This window comes from Crassostrea angulata, chromosome 1 (genome assembly GCF_025612915.1).
Source record: "Crassostrea angulata isolate pt1a10 chromosome 1, ASM2561291v2, whole genome shotgun sequence".
Lineage (NCBI taxonomy): Eukaryota > Metazoa > Mollusca > Bivalvia > Ostreida > Ostreidae > Magallana > Magallana angulata.
The window spans coordinates 16,758,650-16,783,729 of NC_069111.1; the positions used below are offsets into that span (position 1 = coordinate 16,758,650).

The 25,080-nt window shown below is 33.8% G+C and overlaps 1 protein-coding gene across 7 annotated transcripts in view; it reads right to left on the minus strand.

The window, feature by feature from the left end:
- LOC128168863 (fibrillin-1-like) overlaps positions 1 to 25,080 on the minus strand; it is an 83,927-nt gene that overhangs the window by 58,618 nt on the left and 229 nt on the right. For 6 of the 7 annotated variants that reach the window (XM_052835053.1, XM_052835061.1, XM_052835035.1 and 3 more), the window contains exons 2-12: positions 13,054 to 13,136; positions 12,162 to 12,285; positions 11,903 to 12,026; positions 11,000 to 11,293; positions 10,064 to 10,195; positions 9,397 to 9,690; positions 8,878 to 9,144; positions 3,221 to 3,526; positions 2,981 to 3,106; positions 2,488 to 2,790; positions 2,037 to 2,336 (exon numbers count right to left, since the gene is read on the minus strand). In XM_052835053.1, coding sequence (XP_052691013.1) covers positions 2,037 to 2,336; positions 2,488 to 2,790; positions 2,981 to 3,106; positions 3,221 to 3,526; positions 8,878 to 9,144; positions 9,397 to 9,690; positions 10,064 to 10,195; positions 11,000 to 11,293; positions 11,903 to 12,026; positions 12,162 to 12,260 — 2,245 coding nt within the window. In that variant the 5' untranslated portion in view covers positions 12,261 to 12,285; positions 13,054 to 13,136. The remainder of the gene's footprint in view (positions 1 to 2,036; positions 2,337 to 2,487; positions 2,791 to 2,980; positions 3,107 to 3,220; positions 3,527 to 8,877; positions 9,145 to 9,396; positions 9,691 to 10,063; positions 10,196 to 10,999; positions 11,294 to 11,902; positions 12,027 to 12,161; positions 12,286 to 13,053; positions 13,137 to 25,080) is intronic. The other variant, XM_052835024.1, reaches the window with a different exon arrangement.

The following is a 25,080-nucleotide window of genomic DNA, read 5'->3' on the forward strand; positions in this document are numbered from 1 at the left end:
AGCCCTGATTGCTGCCAATATTTACAAGAGCAGACTTTAATCACCGCTCCTGCACATATATTGGGACTCAACGTTACGCAGTCAGGGATGACCGCACACCTACGCAACTCAACAGGTACCAACGTTAACGCAAGCAGAGATAACGCAAGCAGGGATGACCGCACACTTGCGCCAACAGCTCAACCTAACGCAGGGAGTGCCGCACACTTGCGCTAGAAAGGACAGAACACCAGCAGGGATGACCATACACTAGTGCTCCGCCGCAACCACCACCAATACAAGCAGGTATGACCGCACACTTGTATTAATGCGATACAGGGCAGGAATGACCGCACACTCTGTATCGTAGGTTAGAAAAACACTAAGATTAGATAGAGCAGGGATGTCCACACCCTCAATCTCTCCGTACCTGTTCAAGTTTAACCCCAAACAGTTGCTCGTCGCAATGCAATAGACACTGTCCCTATATATGTGCCGGCCTAAAATAATTCATAGTATCTAAAAATTGGAAATCAAAAATAAACAAACTAATCCGGCCTGACCCAACTACTTATGCAGAACAATTTATATACATTGAATATTTATTATTGTATAAAAATAATCATCACAATAATTGGTTAACAGTGGATGCACTAATTAAAATAATCAAGAATCAATTTCTGAGAAGAAAATTTTAAAAGATTTACTCTATATATATTCCTATGTAAAACTTTAACACCCCCTCCCCCCATGTGACCTCACCCTACCCCCAGGGGTCATGATTTTCACAACTTTGAATCTACACTACCTGAGGATACTTCCCACAAGTTTCAGCTTTCCAGGCTGATTAGTTTCTGAGAAGAAGATTTTTAAAGATTTACTCTATATATTCCTATGTAAAATTTAAACATCCCCCCCCCAATGTGGCCTCACCCTACCCCCAGGGATCATGCTTTTCACAACTTTGAATCTACACTACCTGAGGATGCTTCCACACAAGTTTCAGCTTTCCTGGCTGATTAGTTTCTGAGGAGAAAATTTTTAAAGATTTACTCTATATATTCCTATGTAAAACTTCGACCCCCCATTGTGGCCCCACCCTACCCCCGGGGGTCATGATTTTCACAACTTTGAATCTACACTACCCGAGGATGCTTCCACACAAGTTTCAGCTTTCCAGGCTGTTTAGTTTCTGAGGAGAAAATTTTTAAAGATTTACTCTATATATTCCTATGTTAAACTTCGACCCCCCATTGTGGCCCCACCCTACCCCCGGGGGTCATGATTTTCACAACTTTGAATCTACACTACCTGAGGATGCTTCCACACACGTGTCAGCTTTCCTGGCTGTTTAGTTTCTGAGAAGAAGATTTTTAAAGATTTACTCTATATATTCCTATGTAAAACTTCGATCCCCCCAATGTGGCCCCACCCTACCCCCGGGGGTCATGATTTTCACAACTTTGAATCTACACTACCTGAGGATGCTTCCACACAAGTGTCAGCTTTCCTGGCTGTTTAGTTTCTGAGAAGAAGATTTTTAAAGATTTACTCTATATATTCCTATGTAAAACTTCGACCCCCCATTGTGGCCCAACCCTACCCCCGGAGGTCATGATTTTCACAACTTTGAATTTACACTACCTGAGGATGCTTCCACACAAGTTTCAGCTTTCCTGGCTTTCTGGTTCTTGAGGAGAAGATTTTTGAAAATTTCACGAAATTTTTCATTAATTTTTAATTTTCTCCCCTTGAAAACGGGTGTGCCCTTAATTTTCACAACTTTGAATCCCCTTTGCCTAAGGATGATTTGTACCAAGTTTGGTTGAAATTGGCTTAGTAGTTCTTGAGAAGATGTTGAAAATGTGAAAAGTTTACGGGCAGACGGACGGACGGTCGGGCAGACGGACGACAGACAAAATGTGATCAGAATAGCTCACTTGAGCTTTCAGCTCAGGTTAGCTAAAAAAATGAAGGGAATTTACGTGTTCATTAGCATGAACAATCGATTGAAGATCAATGATGAATGTTTTTATTGGGATTTCATACTCTCATACCTGTATCTGTTTCTATCCAATCCTCAAATGGCTCACTTTCTTTAGTTCCTGACCACGGCCCGATATATATATCACCATGACTCACCGCAGTTATAGTAACATTATATCTCGTTCCAGGGGTTAGTTGTCTTGTCCAGTAAATCTTTGGGATACTACCGAAGGTGTGCTGCTGATGACCATCAATCTCTACTCTATAGTAATTCAGAAAGGTATCGTGACCAGATCGTTCCCATCTTAACATTAATTGATTTGGAGAGAAAGTGCTTCTCTTCCGATTAATTTTTCCTGGTGGTAGAGGTTCTGTGGATGAAGTTTTCATTAAAAAAAAATTGAATACAATTTTATTTGATAACGGGGTTGCAAATTGGTTTGTTCTATCATATTTATATTGTATGCATATCAAAAATGTTATCACATTTAATAGCGTTAAGAAAAATAAACCAATACATACCCATTACAACATATCTTGCATAGGAATCTATATAAAATGTTTCATTGGGATTTGTCAGTAAAACATTAGATCGAATATAAAACTCATAATAACGTCCTGGTTGCAAAATGCATTGACTGAATGTATACTGAGAGACTATTCCAACTGACGTCGTGTCTTCGTACACCCAAACGTTTTTATGCAGTGATTGTCTAAAGATAATGTATTCTATCCTTAGACCATGGCCGTTTGAACTATGACTCCATCTTAGAGTTCCTTTACATATATCGGTGTCGATATTAAGATTTTCTCGCAAATAATATCCTGTAATTTAAAAAAACAATGGGTATACGATATATATTTTGATCGATTTATTTAATTCAACATTGTACAACTATTAATCAACTATTAGTTGTAAGCATATTTTATTTATCGTATGTATTGACTTATAAAGTAAACATTTGCTAGTAAAAATTATGTTACATGTGTAAGACAAAGTAATTAATGAACTTACTGTAGTAACATGTATAGTTATAGTGGTAATGGCTGCCATCACAGAGACATTGTCTCTGCCGACAGGTCAAATGTTTCCCTGGACTGCATTGCTCACTCCGATTACAAGACTCCAAAAATTCAAAGCCTATCAAGATGAATAACAATTTTAATAGTATTGTCTATCAAATATCTATGTTATTTGAAATGACCAGTTAACTTAATGCAATGATAAAAAAGTTTAAAATCTTTACATACTTACTATCATGTACATTTATTATTGCACTAGCAGTCCACGATCCTTCAGAGTTGGTTGCTACACAACGATAATATTGACCATGATCTTTGCTGAAATCCACTTCATTGATGACCAGTTTTGGGGCAACTAAATCCTCGGTACTTCCAATGTATCTGGTGTCCGTGATATTGATATCTTCATCGTTTTTCTTCCACTTTATGGCGGTCGTAAGTGGGATATTGGAGATGTTGTGAACGGTTGCATTTATTTCCAAGTTGGAAAATAATGGAACGCTGAATTCCGAATTAGGGAAAGTGACCTTCGGGACTCCTAACATGCAAAAGAACATACTTGGTTTTTTTTTGGAACAAAATGTAGTAGTTTCCTTTTTTATTAAATGTTCATATTAGAATTACCACTTGATTGTTTTGGTAAACATCCTCATGTGCATACACATGTATATATTTCAAAACTTTATTATTCATTATTCGAAGTCAAATGCCTACTTATCTTATATTTTCAAAACGGATTTGATGTGTTTTTTCCGATATATAGCGTCACGATCAACTTTGTCAGTTACGTCACACATAAGCAATACACACCGCCGGTATTAAAACTTTATGATTGGTCAGCTCGTTTTCATAGGCAGAGTTATCTATGCACGCTTACGCAATTCCAGAGCTTATGGATTTCGCAGAACAGTTCATTTTCCCCAACATAGACTCTCCCATTTTGTTTAAATTATATGCAAAACTAAGGTACATGTACATGTTGACCGTGGTTTGCGACAATGGCGTTAAACAAAAATTAATCTGTATGTACTCCGCGATTAGTTCATGTACATTGTAATTAATGTATAATGTACATGTATTACCTATTTACTTACCAATCGAAATAATAGACATGAATTTCTCGATTTTTACACCTTTCCATCGGCAATCAACATTCAATAAACGAAGTAAACGATGATATGAAAGAACCTGATACGGAAGTGGAAAGTGCAAGGGGGTATTCCGGTATGTACATATGTGTACGTAGAACTGAGCCATCTTCGCTAGGCAAGTGTCCAAATCGTTTATTCTCCTTTTACTCCACCACATTCTGTGTATATTATCAATACTAAAATATCATCATACATATACCAATCCACACTTTACAAAAGTTTTGTCCCTTGGCCGCCATCTTTGGTGAATAACCCATATATTTCCTACAGTAGCCTTTGTAGTTTAGAGGGTTGTAACTTTGTCATTTGACATCAGAAATCCGTTTCCACTGTGAATTTTGATTGCCCCAAGTTGGGGCAACCCACACATCCAAGGAATAAATTAAATTCTAAGAGATTTCTTCACAGGGCGCCCAAATATTTGGTTGCATAAAGAAGGGAAAAGTTGGTTTTTTCCCTTTAGACCTTTGGGTTGACCCCGCAAAGGGGAACAACTTTTGCAAAGTGTGGATTGGACTATTTTACCGCAAATGTCATTTCTTCACTTGTCGCTGAAATTCTTTTAAACGCCATCATCAGTCCCAGATACAGTGGCGTGGTTTGTTTACATATAAAATGACAACTCTTGATCCGCTTTCCGAGGTCGATTAGCCAAAGATTGTTTATTAGGAGAAAGTTTGGGGCAACTAAAGCGACAACTATGAACAGAAGGAAGTTCTAAATGGATTATATGCACTGGTTGTGGTATGATATATAATGTTAATTTGTTCAAAACTAGCGTATTTATTGTGCCGTAAATTGCAAGTTTTTCGTAAGTATGGTATGCACTGTAGCTACATGTAAATATAGTCTAACCCAAATTTTCTTTGTACAGCTATAAATAATGTATGTATGTTTTGCCACAAGTATACACTTTCGAAAAATACCCCAATTCCGACAGTCACGAGTAACACAGTAAATTTTTCATTCTCTGATAAGTTGTTCTGTCCGTGCATAATCTAGTCTGCACCAACAGCCAATCAGCGGTAAGCTGATGAAGAAGCGATTATTGTTAATGCTTGACGTAGCTAACAAAATTGAACGTGACGCTATCGGAAAAAAGCACACTAAATCCGTTTTGATAATATTTCATATCGTTACGTATTTATTAGTGATATCTTTTTAAGACACACTAATTTTTTTACGATTATCTAAAACATATTTTATTTGATAAAAACTGTTGCCGTTATTTCTAACTGAGACAATGATGGAACGTTGAACTCCGAACTTGGGAAATTGACAATGGAAACTCCAAGCATATAAAGTATTTAATTCAAATTATTTCAACTAAAAAAATATTTTCCCTACTTCTAAACCAATGCCGATAATACAAAGGTATATATTGTCTTAATTTATAGTTCTGGTAGAATTAATTATACAGAAAAAAAGCAGTGCAAATTCAAATAATTGGATATGTTCTAAGGTCAAGTGATTTCTAGTTTTATGTTAATTGTAAATTTATATACTGTATGTAAATGCAATATTTACAATGACAGGTGTAGATAAAGAATAAGCAATGATAGAAGTTAATACAAACAATAGTATGACAACTATTTTATATTTGCTCACATCTGGTAAATTCAAAACTTCTAAAAACTAAAAACACAATTTTTTACGGTTTATTTGTTATTCCAAGTTATTGAGAGAACGTATTTTCACTTTATAATGAAGGCATCTTGTAATCTAATTATATTATGTATCGGACTTAAACTAGGGTAAATTAAAATATTAATGGAACTTTTATAAGCTTTGAAAAATTGAAACAAATAAATCCAATGACAAACTTTATTGAATATGCAAGTTTAAGAACTGCTGTAAGGACCAGACTAAATACACAAGATTTAAACATACCAAACTTACAAATAATAAAAGAATATGGACCTGTTATCCCTAATCATATCCTAATTTTTAATAATAACCGTAAAGGCTGCAAACTTATGTACAACTTATTATTAGATAAAAAGAGAGAAACATGTACATCTATACCAAAATGGAGAGAAAATGGTCATAACTATGCACAAGAAACCTGGCACAAAATTTTTGAACTCCCCTTTAAATCTACACAAGAATCAAAACTACATTGGTTACAGTTCCAAATTCTTCATAGGATTGTTCCGACAAATAAATATCTTTTCAAAATAAAAAAAGCAGAGTCTCCTGTATGTACTTTCTGTAAAAGAGATGAAGAGAGTATTGGACATTTATTCTATGAATGTACTATTGTAAAAGAATTATGGTCTGCTGTTGAAGACTGGATTTTGCGACAGTTTGACCTGTTTATAACATTTGATAAACAATCAGTTCTCTTTGGAAAATATAAAAATAGAGATATTTATAGATTTTTTAACTTGTTGGTTCTTATTGTGAAGCAATATATTTTTTCTTGTAAATACAAAAGTAATACAAATCCAAATATTCATGGATTAAAAAATGTTGTAATAGAAAGGCTCTTGACTGAAAAATATATGCTAATGAAAAATTGTAGATATAAGGAGTATGAAAGCCATTGGCAAAATATATGTGATAAGCTATAGCACTGTACTATATATAGTTAAATTGTCTCTTTATGTGTCTCATCTCAATCTTGTTTTGAACTGTGATGTCCTTCTTTCGTGTTTTATCCTTTTTTCCTCCCTTAAGTATCCCTGTAGAACAGGGTTATGGTTTAAGTTTTATATTCATATATGAACAATGCCCCAAACCTTTTCCTTGCTCTCTCCCCTTCATTTACTCTCTCTCTCTCTCTCTCTCTCTCAAAATTTACTTTCACTACATAAGAACTGTATAATATAGAATAATCATATACTTAGAAGCTTTTCAAGAAATTTATATAAATACATGTACAAGATAAGTCATGTATGTATGTATATATGTTGTGAAAGTGAAAAACTCAATAAAAAAAAAAAAATTAAAATAGCGTTTTTATATTATTTAAAAAAAAAATTTAAGTTGAACATTCTGAGGATATTTTTTTCTGCATATCATTGAATACGGTTTAATTCAGTAAGTTAACTAATAGAAAAACAACTTGTTCGGCATAATCTCATTTTCTGTACTATTTAAGGTCAAATAACACATCGTCACAATATGGCTGACCTCTGATCGAAACGACTTTTTGTTTAATTAGAAGGATTTTATCGACGGCAACATATAACTCACCTCATAGCTGAGTGGATAAAGTGTCGGGCTTGTGATACTTACTTACCGAGTTCGAATCCCGCATGGGGCTTTTCTTGTTATTTTTCATTTTCTATCCCCTATTTTCAAATCTTTCGCTTATTTGACATATGTGTAGTTTATTCATCATTATATCTTTCATAATCAAATAATTTACATTAATTAGAGTGACTTTTTCCAGGTGTGTTATTCCCCCTTAATTTCTATTAAGTTGATTACTTAGTCAATAAAGTCAGATCCCATGTTATGCTAGAAAAACTCCTCGAAATGTTCCAAAGAAGCTCAAAGTAAATAGGTATAATTTTTCATCCTTGTTTAAGTCCAAAAAAGAATACCGGTTGTTGAAAATTTATTATAAAATGCATGTCAAATAAAGGTAAGAGGCCTTACAAATGTACCTACGTGACTTGATATGAAAATGGACGGTAAAAACAATTGTATGTATTTACCTTTTAATAGTTTGAATTAACTTGCTGGGTGCAAAGTTTACAATATGACCGAACGATTAATTTTATTCTAAACACTATAATGTAAGATGTCAACATGGGTTGTTTACTTTACTGCAACTAGACTCTGACCCGTGCGTCCACGGGTTGGCATTACATTTGATATTGGACATTAACGAAATAGATACATTGACACACCGTATTGTTGACATTTACATAACGAAGCTTTACACCTACAATAATGCTATTAATTTCACTACACTCAGCTTAGAAAGAAAAATCAAACTGGAAAACTCACGGGACATGCCTTCACCACAGTTACAATGCCTCCGGTATGTGTACCCGTAATGTAGCAAAAAATTGCAGAATCGTCGAAACGATTTCGGAGAAAATTAATGAAGCCGCATTGAAAATAACAGTCAAATTATTCACAACAAAAAATGTTGAGTCTGTAAATACCTTTCATCTAAAAAATTTAATTCATACATGTACTAATGAAGAATTCAATACTTTTCACCACCTTTTTTCCTTGCTTTAAATTTGCACACCATGTTGACATTCGGAACTCTACTACGGATTTTTCATATTAAACTGACAAGAGTTATCTCCAGTATGAATATATGACAAATTTTCAATGTTTGTAATATTGTTTCTGAGTTTATCCATGCAAATGTGATATTTTGGAAACATAAACTAAAGAGCATCTCGTGATTTAGCGTGAATGTAATGCGCATGCACAAGATCGTAAAATCCAAAAACTTCAGATGATTTCCGGATTTTTTATAGGGTTTTTCGTTGATTACTTATTAGCAAAACTTGATTTAGAAAAAAATAAGAACAAATTGGTAATCTTCAAGTACCAATAATGTTTAAAATATATAAAACAAAAGACAGAACTCATCTGATTTCTCGGTATTAAAGCCCAAAAATCGAGTCTATTATTTTTAATAGTAAAGATACTCATACTAGGTATACTAGACATAAATAATAATATGATTGTTCCTATAAACATAAAATTATTTATAAAGCTTATAAAGAAGATTTGGTAGGCTGAATACATAGAGTATTGTACTTACGTTGTGTCTGTATGTAACCATTATATGTAGAACTTTTTGTATAGCTACGACGCCACCAACAATACACCACTATTCGTATGGTGTAATTTGTGCCTGGATCTAGATGTTTCGGCCAATAATATTCTGTCGAATGCACTCTCCGCCAATATCTGTTTATTGTGATATCATACCAATCCACATTATAGTTGTCTTCTGGTAACCTTAGAAAAAGCTTTTGTGGGTGAAAAAAACTGGCATTTGTCTCAACAGGGCCTGGAGGCAGGGGATCTATTTGAATAAAAAAAAAATGGAAATTCTCATTAAAATAAAGTTTACACCCTGTGATATATAAATTAAATAGGTTTAATGGTGTGTTTCGATTAAAATACTTGCGATCCATTGCTTTATTCTTAACTATAACCTACTAACATAAGATTGAACGAAACTGTGTATTCACCTTAGTGGGTTAAAGCATACATAAGATTTTCATTAAATTTTATATTAATTTTGCGTACACGAAAAAGTAGGAATAGTTCTAACCAACTACTAAATTGATAGCATCCGTTTTCACAAATATCGTTTCCGCAGATTCGCTAAGATAAACGACGGATGTAATTTCAAAATAGTAAAGATAGCCTGGTAAAAATGCTGATTCAAAGGTGTAATTCGTTTGCAGTTCTACAGACGTTTGGAAATTATATGAAGAATCATATGCTTTGAGTGACACGTTGTATGACTGAACAAGGTCAGCGTTCTGGTAAGGATGATTCCACCACACTGTTATATTAGAAGTCGTTGTCTTTGACGAAGTGAAGACGGCTCCTATGTGGGCTTCTGAAATCAGAAAAAATACCTTTTTTGCAACAAATTAGATTATAACGTTTTGATTTATTCACAATAACCATGCGATGATTTGCAGCATTTAAATTATGTTTGCGTAACCAGTATTCCTTTCCATGTACCAGGTAATCATTATTGTATTTTCGGATTAGAATACTGTTTTCGACTTCATAAAACTTCTCTAGGGCACTTGATTATTTACTCCTCTTGAATGTTTGAGTAAAAGCTTAATTTCATTAAGGGAAACTCTAATCATTATATCTAAACATCAATTTTAACCCTATCTCAAAAGTATAAACATAGAAGATGAAGAGTTTCCTAGCCGCGATTTTTACAAAAGATCGCTTGAATGCAATCTGATACTCACTTAAATAACATGTCCCATTTCTGTTGTAATGATCATCGTTGCAGACACAACTCTGAGATACCGATGAACAAACCAAGCTCTTAACTGGGTCACATTCTTTAGAGTTGTTGCATGCATTGCCAAACTCCAAAACTAATTAAATAAATAAATTTTAGTTCAAACCATACAATAAAAGATTTCAATTTGTTTTTAATATAAAATAAGTTTTTAAAATCATGAAAAAATAATGATTAAAGATGTGAACAGTTCTTTAGCTAAAAAACTAGTACACTCAAACAGGGCATAACTAAAAATATTTCGTGTGATTTAAGTGATTCTGTGAAAGAAGTAGTTTAACATAATATAAAAGTATACACTATTGTGTGTACATTGTTTGGAATAGACAAAACATTAGGATGACAGTTGCATCGTCCCCTAAATTTATGTACATCTCCTTTGCATTAAAAAGTACATCTTTACGAAATACAGTGTATCAAAGATCTACACTAGTTACCAATTCAAAAGGGGTATAAATGAAGGAAGTGCTACATACAAATGGGCAGACAAAGTGTAAGACATTATTAATGATTAAATACACCTACATGTATGTACAATATGGTTTATAAGAAAATGTATTTAGTTTCGCACCACAACAGAAGTGTTGTAAATAGACATACAGAGACGAATCGACACGGTCAAAAACGTTTATATATATGGATGTCTGGTTTTATCCGAATTTCATCTGTCTTTAAAAATGTGAAAGAGAAAGAAAGAAAAACTTCAGCGAATTTCTATCGTAACAACAAGCCGAAGTTGGACCAAAATTTCCCCAATCACTTTGTGTGGCACTGGTCGGAGATTCGAAAGAGACGTTACTCAATTTTTTTCAGTCTCGACGACTCTCGTTGAGATTAATAAACCATATACTAGTATTTAAATCGTATGTGGTATACGAACCTCCAATTATGTCCAAAGTAACGGTATTCCCTATGCACCATCCGTCATCTATGCGAACCTGTAGCTCATAAAGACCATCATCTTCAAAGGTGACATTATTTATCATCAACTCTGGAAACGGAATATTTTTGCTACCAATAAATTTCGGATTGCTGGTATCAATTATTCCTGTTGCGCTTGACCATCTAGATTCCAACGCCTCATCAAAGTAAGATGCTACAACAGCTTTAAATGTCGCAGATGTTTCAATAGGTGTTGTTATGGATGTTGGTGTAAAACTAACGACAGGACATCCTACAGATAAAAAGAATAGATACATGTATTAAACTAAACGGAACAAGCCAAAATCATACATATTTGAAAAGTATGAAAATTATAACAACACGATATTTGTGAGCATATGGTTATCAGTTATATATACCCCCGCTCTGACTTGAATATGAAAAATAAGCAAAGTTGACATATAACAGAAAGTTGTCGTCCAACTAGTAAAAAAAATATATCCAACGATAAGGCTTGACATAACTAATAGTGTGTAATAATGTCAATTATCTGCAATAAATAGTTGCTGAGAAATCTTTGACGAAATGTTTGGAAGCGTTGAAATTAACAATATCAATTAGTTTTCGTTCTTTTGGATAATTACCCAACTTGGCATATCTCTTCAATTGCATTGCCTCAAACAATATTCAAAATATAAGAACGACGGTTAAAAAAAAAACCTTTTCAGCGAAATATATGAAAATGATATTTATAAAACAGATATTTTTTTGTACAATTATTTACGAGTTTTACCTCATGTCCTTTCCGAAAGCCTTCTTATGATGATGACTGAGAGATCAAATTAAGCTAAGTATGATATTATTAGATTGAAAACTTGAACGTTAACTTTTCTAAACTTACTAGACCTGTCAGCTGCGATAACTATTTCTGTCGTCGTAGTTGGAGGCAAAGTTGTTGAAAATGTCGAGCTTCCATCAGTGCTTTCTGAAATCGCTTCTTGTGTATTCAAAGAAGAAGTTGAAATCTGCAAATATGAATGGTTTTGTGGTTGGTTACTTTGTGTTGTTGCTGTGATTTGTTAAAAACACCATTCCTTAATGATGTCATAACATAAAATTTTGCAGAGGTACATATTTACTTCGGTTTTCAAATTATTTACCTCGTTTGAAAATTGGGCATTCGAAATAGAAATGCGCTGCAAATGGACTGCCAAAATGAGCACAATAAGTGCTTTATCAAAAAAATTAAATTGCGCCATACTGTCAAGGATGTCTACATTGTAACTGAAACGAAAAATCAAAATAAAGGTTGGTTAGAAATACACAGAAAACCCGAAATTAAAATGTACGAGGGTCAATAAAAAATGCGAAGACTTTTATAAAAATGTATGAGGATCAATAAAAAATGCGAAGACTTTTGTCATAGCTTTGTTATTTAACGTCATATTTTTACTAAATTCAATAGACATGATTTAGCAATTGTTTCAAAAATTTGAAATCAAAGAGATTCATATATTTCTTTATTTCAAAGAATTGTTAAGAATCTAATCCTGCAAAAATGAGGTCACGACGCACGATCAAACTTTGTGTTGTGTCAACAATAATTCATATTATGATGAAAGTAATATCTCCATAAGTTTGGCCTAAAACCAGTTAATATTCAAACCTAAATTCAAAAGTTGTCATGGCATTCTTTGTACTTAATAATAATATTTATATCAACTGTGGCTGCGTCATCTTGACGTTTTTGTTTTCAACGTTACCGTGCGCCGTGGTGACAAAACAATCGGGTAAAAAAAGTACCTTTTTACGGAATGGAAGGAAACTTCGTATATCAATAAAATAAGTTTTGTTGCATAAATAAATTTCTTAGTTATGATTTTACCTAAAAATATATAATAGACAGCCACATTGTCTTCGTATTTTTTTAATTGACTCTCGTAATACCTTTGAATTTTTTAGTCATAATGTAATAAGATAAAGAACTTAAGAAAAGTGGTTGGTTAGTAAGAAATAGAAAACCAAAAATTCTAAAATGAAAATTTGTTATACCTTTTTTTAGTTATAATCGGTCTGTTTCCAACAACTTTCGATCTGAATTATGGTAATCGTTGAATTTCGTATCGATTTATTGCCTTTAAAAAGTATTAAAAATTCTGACATGCGCTTTAGAAAAAAAGAATATGACATACACAGCAGATAATCTAAAGAGACTTTAACCAAAAATCAATATTTATTGTGAAGTCCTTTGCATTAAATATTGACACAGCTTTTAAATCATCGAAACATGCATTGATTCTAGCAACGTCTGTAAAACATTTCATTATTCCAGTAAACAAATTAAATATTTGAATACTTCCTGGTTTGTGCATAATATTTGATTAACTTTAAATAGGATGATAAAAGTACATTTATAATAATTTAATTTTTCGAATTTTCAATTTCAAAAACAACTTTTCTGATATGATTCTCATGAAAACAAAAAAAATGTGTTTTTTAGGATAAACCATTCTTCTTTAAGTTTGAAATAAAGCCGTCTGTATTAACCAAGAACTGTTCATTACCTAAATCATATCAATAAATCAAAGTGGAACCGCAACGGAGAGTTTTTCTTCTTTTCTTAATGGAGTGTACTCAACTTGAGTGTTAATACCTCAGTGATGTTAATACTCCAGTGATAGTTAGTAGTTAGGCTAAAGATGAACAAAATATTTTCCAAGAACTAGAATTTATATATATACATTTTCGACACGATATTTAATTCATCTGATAGTCGTATTATTTTTTTAAATATAATATTAGCTCTCACAGAAAATAAAAAAACTACATTTGTGGTCATTGTAATCGTTAACTAGTTATTTATGTTTGCTTATCTATAATATTAATTGTAACAAGGTATTGACCATCTTTGGTACAATTCAGATTCAACAACAAGCTCTGGAAGTTGATTTACCATTCAATCAAGTAAACTAAAGTTTACTAATAAAATGCCAGGTTTTTACAAAAAAACTTAAACGTTGAAAAACATGTCATATTTTTCTCTTAATACCATTTAACTGTGGGTTTTTTTTCTTCTATCAATTTTAAAAGGGAAACTACGTATTTTTGCCTTTCTAATTTGTTAATACAAGCTCGAATTTAAAACAGAAAGACAAATTGATGTCTTTTAACTCTTATTTTAATTTGAATAAATAAGTTTGACTTTGAACTCCCACACCCTTTATGCTTGAATTTATTTACTTTTTACCTAATGTTGTCAAGAACGTAAACCCCTAAATAAACAGTGTCTTCCTAGTAAGCAAATATTTGATGACGAGAACTTAATTCTTACAAGTGCAAAATAATACTAGTGATGCTCAAGGATCGGTTAAGCTGCCAAATCAAATATTGATTAAATAAAAATGTTTTTTTTTAATCACATAGAATCGAACCAGGAAGAATATTTCGGCTACTAGTCGCTATTACCAAGAGTAAACAGTAAGAAAAAGGAATATTTCCATCTATTCAACATGGACATAATGAAGTCTACAATCCACAAACATATAAAAAATTATTCGAGTTATGAGATACCGCTTGATTTGTGGCTTACCTAAATAAATGTTTATCAACTAAATACAAAAACCAATATTTAATATTAACAATGTTAGATATTAGGGAGAAGTTAACACAATGGCATGACAAAGACTGTGTGAATACAACTGAAAACATCTGGATGCTGTTCTTTGAAAATAAAAAATTGATAAATTACAACAAGAAATGTTTTTGTATGACATTATAAAATATTGTATAATGACAATTAGAAATGAATGGATTTATCCATGAAAGATTCATTTATTAACGCGATCAGTTACAAAAATAAAATATTTGGTCTTTACGTACCTTAAATTTAAAATTGTCATTAAGGTAGACCCAGTTGTTTTCGTGTCAGGTTCTTTTTTACTATATGCGTGATAAATTTCCTTTTAAAGTTTTGAACACATCAATGGTCATTAAAGATGAATTATATTTGATTTAAAGTATTGTACAAGTATGATTCGGTGGCTTCAATACAAATAGTTTGCTCATATTTGCCAAAAGCAGAGGAAAGGGGGCGCACTACCGTTAACTACCTTTGGTTTACACTAAAAATTTAATTAAATATTTGAGAGGACAATAAAGGCAATGTTACAGGAAAACAATAGACACGTAGCTTCAAACGGGTGGGTGGGGTGGCAGGCCTGTTCCCATGCAGTTGCCACTTCCCCCTTCCTAACATTTTCGAAGCATGTAAAAAATTGAAAGTGACTGGTAGGAAATGAACAGTGAAATTCAAGTTTGAGGTAAACTTAGCATTTCTATAGCCACCCCCACGATGTACGATTGTCGAAAAACATTTTTTTTTGCACGTCAAGAATAGTTTGGCGAATCTCTCACACCACCCCCTTTTTTACGATGCCACCTACCAGAACAAAATATCACGGTTACCTTACATATACCAGTAAGAACGAATTGGGTTTATATATATATAAACCAATATTACTGTATCTCATACAATAAACCATTCACCAGGGTTATAAACACCTACGCTTAGATTCAATATTAAACAAGAGGCCCATGGGCCACATCGCTCACCTGAGGAACAATAGGTATGATAAAATCAGCTCAATGGAGTCATAATACAAACTATCTGGACAATGTTCAATAATTCATGTAAATCCTGTATAAATAAAATCCATTTTCCCCTGGATATTCTTATATTTATAATCATTAGTCCCTTTTCTAACAGGATGATTTTATAGCCATATCATATGTTGAGTATTGCAGTTCTAAAAAAGATCCGTAACAATAGTTTATATATGGGATATAAACGTACATCAAACTCTGAACCTTCTCGTGAGGCCAAAGAATTGTCCTGGGGCCAAAGTCTTAACAATTATAAAGAATCATCTGGCTGATTAGTTTTTAAAGATTTGCCCTATATATTCCTTTGTTAAACTTTGACACCCCCCCCCCCCCCATTGTGGCCCCACCCTACCCCTGGGGATCATTATTTTCACAACTTTGAATCTACACTACCTGAGGATGCTTTCACACAAGTTTCAGCTTTCCTGGCTGATTAGTTTCTGAGAAGAAGATTTTTAAAGATTTACTCTGTTTATTCCTATGTAAAACATGGACCTCCCATTGTGGCCCAAACTTACCCCCAGGGGTCATGATTTTCACAAATTTGAATCTACACTACCTGAGGATGCTTCCACACAAGTTTTAGCTTTCCTGGCTAATTAGTTTCTGAGAAGAAGATTTTTAAAGATTTACTGTATATAATCATATGTTAAACTTCGATCCCCCATTGTGGCCCCACCCTACCCCCGGGGGTCATGATTTTCACAATTTTGAATTTACACTACCTGAGGATGCTTCCACACAAGTGTCAGCATTCCTGGCTGAATAGTTTCTGAGAAGAAGATTTTTAAAGATTTACTGTGGATTCCTGTGTAAAACGTCGATCCCCCATTGTGGCCCCACCCTACCCCTGGGGGTCATGATTTTCACAAATTTGAATCTTCACTACCTAAGGATGCATCCACATAAGTGTCAGCTTTCCTGGCCGATTAGTTTCTGAGAAGAAGATTTTTAAAGATTTACTTTTTATATTCATATGTTAAACTTCGACCCTCCATTGTGGCCCCACCCTACCCCCAGGGGTCATGTTTTTCACATCTTTGAATCTACACTACCTGAGGATGCTTCCACACAAGTTTCAGTTTTCCTGGCCGATTAGTTTCTGAGAAGAAGATTTCTAAAGATTTAATCTATATATTCACTTGTTAAACTTCGACCCCCCCCCCCCCCATTGTGGCCCCATCCTCAGGTGAGCTAAAAAGGTCAAGTTTACAATTCAATAAGTTGGTTTCTGGAAGAACAGATTTTGAAAATTTTCGTAATAAATATTGACAATTTCTTTTTACTTTTTTAATCTTTAGCTTTTAAGATCTGTGTACAAACATAGAATTGTGAGCAAATATCTGTATCTTGCTTATAATTCGAAGCTTAACACTCAAATATGGTTAGTAAATAGAAATTGTAAACAATTAAACACAAGAAACATGCACTTCATGTATAATGAATTATATATATACATGTATATACCTACATATTTCCGTAAGCGATATCAAACTCTATTTAAACTGAATAAACTAGAGAAAATGTCGAGCATCTCAAAAAAACCTATTGCATTAATCTACCATTACGCAAAAGATAATGCCGAATTACCGATAGAATGAATTGTATTTCAGTACCCCTACATCAGATTTTGCTTAATTTGCGCAGGTAAACAGTTAACGTAACTGTTTGATTTACCGAAGTCTCTGTTTGATTTGATACGTAAAAATCACGAAATACAGACGATAGTTTCCAGGTTACAAAGCATAAATAATGAAAACGAAACGAAAATCAGAACAAGCTAACACCAGCGTCATGTGTGAAAACTGTCAACGCATTGAAATATTTAGCCTCAATTTACTTCACAAAATCGGCACCAATATATTTTTCATGTTTCAAAATTTCCCTTCATACGCGAACTGTTGCACAACAAGCAAATTCATCATAGTCAGATCGACCCTTTTTCGTATAATGTCATGGCTGCTTTAAACAAAGAACCTCGTTTTAGAAGTATGGAATACGAGTCTTGGTAAAATGGGTATGCAAACACGGGCCGTGGCAAAATAAATGCCGGGGCAGATCGGCAATCGTCAATTCCAAATACGCATTATTTTGCAGCAATATCTACAGCGAATACAAATATACTAGTCCATCAAATATCCTGAAATTTTAATGAGATTGGCAGATTAATAACTGCCAATCTTTTGTTTTGCCCAGGCCAAGTCTTGCCTACCCATTTTATCGGATGCCGAGCCCGATGCTATTAAACTGATTGAAACACGCCTTTCCTTTATTATTATTTTCGTAATAACTTAGATTTGAAACAAAATTACCCCTTAATTTTTGCAATTTATATTTTCCTTCCCATAAGGATAATTTATGCTAAACTACGTTGAATTTGCCTCGGTAGTTCTTGAGAAGAAGATTTTTAAAAATGCACCCCCCTTTTTCTACAGTTTCAAGGTTTTCTCCGCTTTGAATGCAGATCGGACTTTTATTTTTGCAATTTATATTTGCCCTCCCATAAGGATGCTTTGTGCCAATTTCGATTGAAATTGGATAAGCAGTTTTAGAGAAGAAGTTCAAAATGTAAAAAGTTTACAGACGGACAGACAGACGGACGGACGGACAGACGGACGACGGACAAAATGTGATCAGAATAGCTCACTTGAGCTCTCAGCTCAGGTGAGCTAAAAATCAAAGGTTAGGAGGAGAGGAATAATTTATTTTGGTTTTTTTTCTTTTCAGGGGTTATTGGGGAGGGGTAGGGGTGGTAAGAACACCGACCCCATGTAGCTCTATCCATAACCCCTCACCAGGGTCTGTATACCCATCACCAAGGTCAGAGTAGATTGGTCGGTGTACGTATCACCAGGGTCTGTATACGCATTACCAGATTCAGTATACCCATCACGAGGACATCAGGGTCTTAATACCTATCACGAGGATCAATGTGTCTTTGTGCCCATCACTAGGGTCTGTTAACCCATAGCCAGAAATCAACGTAACCATTACCAGGGTCTCAATGCCTATCACCAGGGTTAGTGTACGTTTCACCAGGGTCTACATGCCTATCACCAGGGTCTGTATACTAGTATTTATTAATAGGGTCAGAGTACACATCACAAGCGTCTGTGTGCCAATATCCAGAATCAAAATACCCATCACCAGGGTCAGTTTACCTATAACCAAGGTTAGTGTACCTTCTACAAGGGTCTGTACATGTATAAGCGTAGCCAGAGTCAGTATATCCCTCACTTGGGTCTCAATAAATATCACAATATTGGTTTTGAGACCCTGGTAATGGGCACCCAAACCCTGGTGATATGTATACTAACCTTAGTGATATGCTTCAAAACCCTGGTGATGGATCTACTGACTTGGTGATGGGCACACAGACCCTGGTGATACGTTTATTGACCCTAGCAATTGATATAGACATCCCGTTAATCGTAAAACTGACCCTGGTTATGGGTATACAGACCCTGGTGATACGAATTCTGACCCTGGTGATACGTTCATTGACCCTGGTAATTGATATAGACATCCTGATAATCGTAATACTGACCCAGGTTATGGGTATACAGATCCTGGTGATACGAACACTGACCCTGGTGATACGTACACTGACCCTTATGATACGTACACTGACCACGGTTATTTGTATACAGACCCAGGTGATGGACACACAGACCCTAGTGATATGTACACTGACCCTGGTAATAGACATAGACATCCTAATAGTCGTAATACTGACCAAGGTTATGAGTATTTAGACCCTGGTGATACGAACACTGGCCCTGGTGATACGTACACTGACCCAGGTGATGGGCACACAGACACTGGTGATGCGTACTCTGAACTGCATGGTGATAGTGATACCCTGATGATGGAAATACTGACCCAGGTTATTGATGTCAGACCCTGGTGTTAGGTACTAAGACCCTGCTGGTAGATTTACAGACCATGGTGATACATATCCAGACCCTGGTGAAGGGGAAACAGACAATTATGATAGGTATCATGACCCTGCTGATAGATTTACAGAGCCTGATGATGAATACACAGAGCTTGTTGATATGTACTCCGACTCTGGTGATAGATTTACAAACTTTTGTAATATGTACTCTGACCCTGGTGATCAAAATACTCGCCCAATTTATGGGTGTACAGACCCTGGGCACACAGACTTTATTGGTGGGGATAATGACCCTGGTGATACATGTACAGACCCTGGTTATGTGTATTTTGTGGTTATGTGACCCTGGTGATTGTTCATTGGTAGATCTACAAGGGGTCAATGACCTACTCACCCCTAATACACCCCCCCCCCCTCAAATATAGAAAATAAGAGCAAAATAATTTTTCCTACCTCCCCTCCTAGCCTTGGATATTTTTTTTAATCTGGACTAAGGTGTCTGTAGAACCTGGTGAATGGCACAATGCATGAGATTATATTGGTTTATATAAAGTCTTAACATAATAATAGACATGTATATGTAATGAAACCATGATCTATTGTTAAAGCACGTACTGAGCATCGTAGAGAAGTGGAGTGGGTACAGTCTCATCTAAACAATTTTTACTTGCAAAGGAAAAAACCCCAAAACTGCTACTGTGGTTTCATTAATTTTCGTGGGTATCAATTTTCGTGGATTTTCTGAAAACCACAGTTTCAAGGATACGTAATTTCGTGGCCAATGATCATATCAATACAAAATGTTTGTTGAAATTGAATTTCAATGAACATTTAATTTCGTGGATCAACTTAACAACGAAATCCACGAAAATTGGTATTCAACGAATATTGATGAAACCACAGTATTGAAAATTTTAAAAATCCTTATCCGTGGGGGTTGGGGTTAATTGTACCTTTAACTTCGAATTTTACAGTTTATTTCTTCCCTTTCATTTCAGTTTTTATCTGGTCCGAAAACATGGGGGGGGGGGGGGGGGCAACTCTATGTTAATTCACCTTTTATATGTAAATTCACGAAAAATGTTTGTTGCGAGAAAACATGTGCTGAAGGGGGTAAGTCTTGTACCCTGCCCCTGCTCCAATCCTCACCCCCCACCCCACTCCGAGGCTAACTACATGTTGTTTTCCAGACTGTAACATTGCTCTTCATTGTTCTCTCAAATACTAATATCTATTCCACATTTTCGTGTAAATCCAATATACATAACATTCCTATCACTTTTGATGAACACTCGTTATGTAAAAATCTAATTTTCCTTTAATTTTTTTAAATTGCGCAAATATCAGTTCAAAGTTCCTCCAAATAGCTTTCGAATTTCCTCCCAAACGTTTACCGATCCCGATGAAAAGTTGGTACACGCTTGCGCACATCCTGGTTATAGTGCCTTTATGTACTATATGAAAAAAGCCTATTCTATACATCGTTCCGGTGGAAAGTTGATTCGCGCATGCGCACATCCTGGTTATAATGTCTTGCTACGTCATATAAAATATTCTATTTATATTTTTAAGTATCCTTTACTGTGATAACATTACGAATCAATTTTGAAACCTATAGCTCAATAATTACATAAAAAATGAGCGACACAAAATTGGTGTGTCCTACAGCATAACCGAAAAACAGCATTGCCTGCACCGCGTAATAATACATAGCACGTGTTATGCATTAAAAACCGGTGGTTTAAGAAATTGTTTTAAAGTGTAGAAATTGGATATACATGTAATATAAATATAAGTAATAAGGAATCATTCTTTGAATATTATGAGGTGATAATTTCGGTCAGAGCGTGGTCAAATCTATCATAAAGCCCTTCGAGATTTATTGGATTTGAACACGACCCGGCCAAAATCACCTGAGACTAGTAATAGTCTCAAAAACGATTCCTTATTCTTAAATCAATTCTATACCAGGCCGGTGTTTTTTCTAGTATGGCGTAATCTCACAGTTTGGTGATGTAATAAGATGAAAAATGCAGGTATATATTAATAAATCAGCATGCTCATTGATTGATAGCATTAAATATACAAATTTTTGGCATTTTGCGCAGAAACCTGAATAAAATCTGTATATCCTGTTTTGTTTTCATTTTTTTTGGGAGGGGGGGGGGGGGTGAAATTGCATTGCTACATATATAACAGTTCTTAAATATTTTGTTTTTATCTATGTAGGTTTTCTAATAAAGAAAGATATCTTCTGGAATTGTTACATCTGTTACTATGGTTACACCAACCGCTGTGACAATATGTTCCTCCATTTTTTGTTTTTACGCCGATTTACTTCGTCTGCCATTTCGCCTTACGCTGATATGGGACAAATGAAGTCCGCCCCGTTTAATTTGTTCGCCATAATATATAATTTGTTACCATAAATTGGACAAAAATAGGTTATAACCAATTTAAAAAGCCGAAAATACAAACAAAAACTTTGAAATAACGAAATAAATAATATTAATTCATAAGCTTCTTATCATCAAAACAAGTAGTATACTGGTGAAATAAATAAACTCTAGGTTAGTTGGTTGGCAAGTGTGGATATTCATGATTGCGCATTGATGATTGTTTAGGAAGAGAACTATGGTAGCCAAGAATTATTTCAGCATTATGGTATTTTTGATTGTGCTTATATTGTTGATTGGGTGAAAATTATTATTTATTACTATAAATGTGTACAATAACGGGTCTACATTTTAAGGGTTCCATGATGTTTTTATCAAATGAAAAAAATATCATTGTTAAATGTATGAATTATTTTAAACCTACACAAACGAAGATGTATTTTTAGAAATGAAAAGACATTACTGTTTATAAGAAATAGTCTTGAAATATAATTGTATTTCAATGTTATTTTATGTAAGACACATAGGTTTCCGGAATGAAGGAGAAAGGGATGAGAAGGGTATAGAGTCTCATGTCGTAGAGAAACGATACAAAGATACTTTAATTCCCATCATAAAAACGTCTGTTGAAAAGAGGATGCAAGGCTTATTCAGATTGTTGGAGAGCTAACAACTCACTGAAAGACGAAGGTTTCAACATTACACAGTGAATAATTGTCAGCACTTAAAGGCCGATGACGGTACATGCACCTACGAAATTGAAGGGGTTTGGAGTCTTGTGAAGCTTAAGATAAAATCTATGAGAGGTGTATTGCATGAGAAAATAGAATCAATATTGGATGAATTCACATATTGACATATACATGGTGTATATGGTTTCTCAAATGGCGACGTATTCAATAAGTTGATGTTTGACATTACTCATCAATAAATGAAATGTTAAATCGGAACTGCTTTGTTGTATTATTTCAAAAATTAAAGATATGTCAACCAGTCGTCATGAATAAATAGATAAATGATATGTTATAATTATTTATTCATATATTATTTATTCATTTTGATAAACGTTGTAAATAACGTTTACAACAAACCGATTTACCGATTTTTGAGGGAACTATGTCTCATACTGAACTTGACCTCAAAAACAGTCCTGAAAATGAAAACTAAATTTTTAATGTATGTGTATATTTCTTTAATAGGATTGGAGCAATTAAAAAAATTTTCCTCATAAAAACTTAAATAATTTAAATCAAAGCTTTTATAAGAATGTGTGATGTCTCCTTACAACTACAGCAAATTACACAGTTATTAACAATGAACCTCGCTTAAAGAAACAAACCATATTCAACATATTACCATTAATTTTATTTAAAGTGGTACGACACATCTGTGAAATCAATAATTTGAAATATTTTCATAATCCACGAAATGTCTTAAATATATTAGAGACAACATTGAAAAGACATGCAAAGAACACTGCAGCTTAGGACTTTCTTGTCGGAAAGGTTAATATATGATGTGCGTATTGCTAAAAAAAAAAGTGGGAAATCAAAACTAAATTCAAGTCATTTATAGCAGAAACTTTTGGAACTCGGTGGATAGGATGGTATTCTGAATACATACTCCTGTAAAATCTGCTAAGAAATATTTAAAATCGTATGGCAACCCTAGCTCGAGGAAATGATCCTAAATTAAAGACAGTTTCTAGTGTGCTGAAGGTATTTTTTATACGTAGTCGACAATATTAGCAGGCAATGGTTGGTTAATTCATTTGTAAACAGAATTTTAATAATAAATCATTATATCACATGTTGCGTTTATTATGTGCAATTATGTTGTATTTCATATTGATTAAAAGGATGCAGGGCAGTATCAAAACGTCTTGTAAAAAGATCTCAATTTTGTTGTTAAAGAGGTTCGATCCTCTGATTTTGGGTAGCCATTTTGGGTCACCTCTAGTCTGGAAATTCTGTGTCATATATGAACTCTACTTGTAAATTCCTTTTTTACAATGCCAAATAAACTATAATGAATAAAATAGTGAAGGAAAAATTCCATATTTAGAGAGCGTAGTAAGGGACTATATTTTGTGGCGGAAGGTTTTTAAGAAGAAAATGAACATTTTTCATAACTCGGTTGTTTTAGAGTACCATAATTTTAGCCTTCTTATTTTCCGTGCAGACCATATTTTCAGATAGTTTTTGCATTGGGATATCTTCGTGTTGTTTCAAAAAACATATTTCAACAATATTTCAATAGTTCTATTGACATATATTGGCATGTTTTAGTGATATTTAATAAAAGTAAAGAAAAAATCAAATCCAATTTCTCCCTAAAATTAGCTTATTTCATGCCATATCTCAAAATTTACATCATTGACACATACTTTTGGTTTTATTTTCTAAATATTTAAGTTTCTTTTGACAAATATGTCATAATTTGAGAAAAAGTTTGAGACTTATAAATTCTTTAATTGCATGTTGAATCGTTTATGAATAAAAAAAAGTATTTTTTCAGTGCAAAAAGGTCAAAATATCAATAAGGTGAAGAAATTGCAAACTTTTTCATTATGATAATTATAATTTTATCAATTCTAAATAATGTAAATTTGTATTTGATACCATGGTTCATTTCGATAAAAAATTATAGAGGGAAAAGCGATTTATGTGCAATTTGTACGTTCAGTGCAGAAAGGTCATATTAAATACACCGTAGCACAGAAAGGAGCATATAGACCCTAAAATTTTACTTTGAATTTTGGTTTAGATATGTGTGTAGATGTTTAAAAAAATACTTTAGAAAAAAACTTAGAGACCTTTGATCGCAGAATCCAACATCCTTAAATTGATACAACACAATGGTTTTAATTTTTTAATTTAATTTTATATCAAATTCAATGGTAAAAAAGGTATTGATACTCATATAAAATTCTTTATAAAACCAATACAAAAGATGTTTTTCCTTTACAAAAAAAGTCACTCAACGTCTAGACCAATTAGAAGTCACTCTATATAGAATTATGGTAATAAGGTATAAAAAAATTTGAGCTCCCTTTGTCATTTTATTAATCATCTACAGTACTCTTATTGATTTCAGAGGTAAAAGTTATGTGGTGTGCGGCGA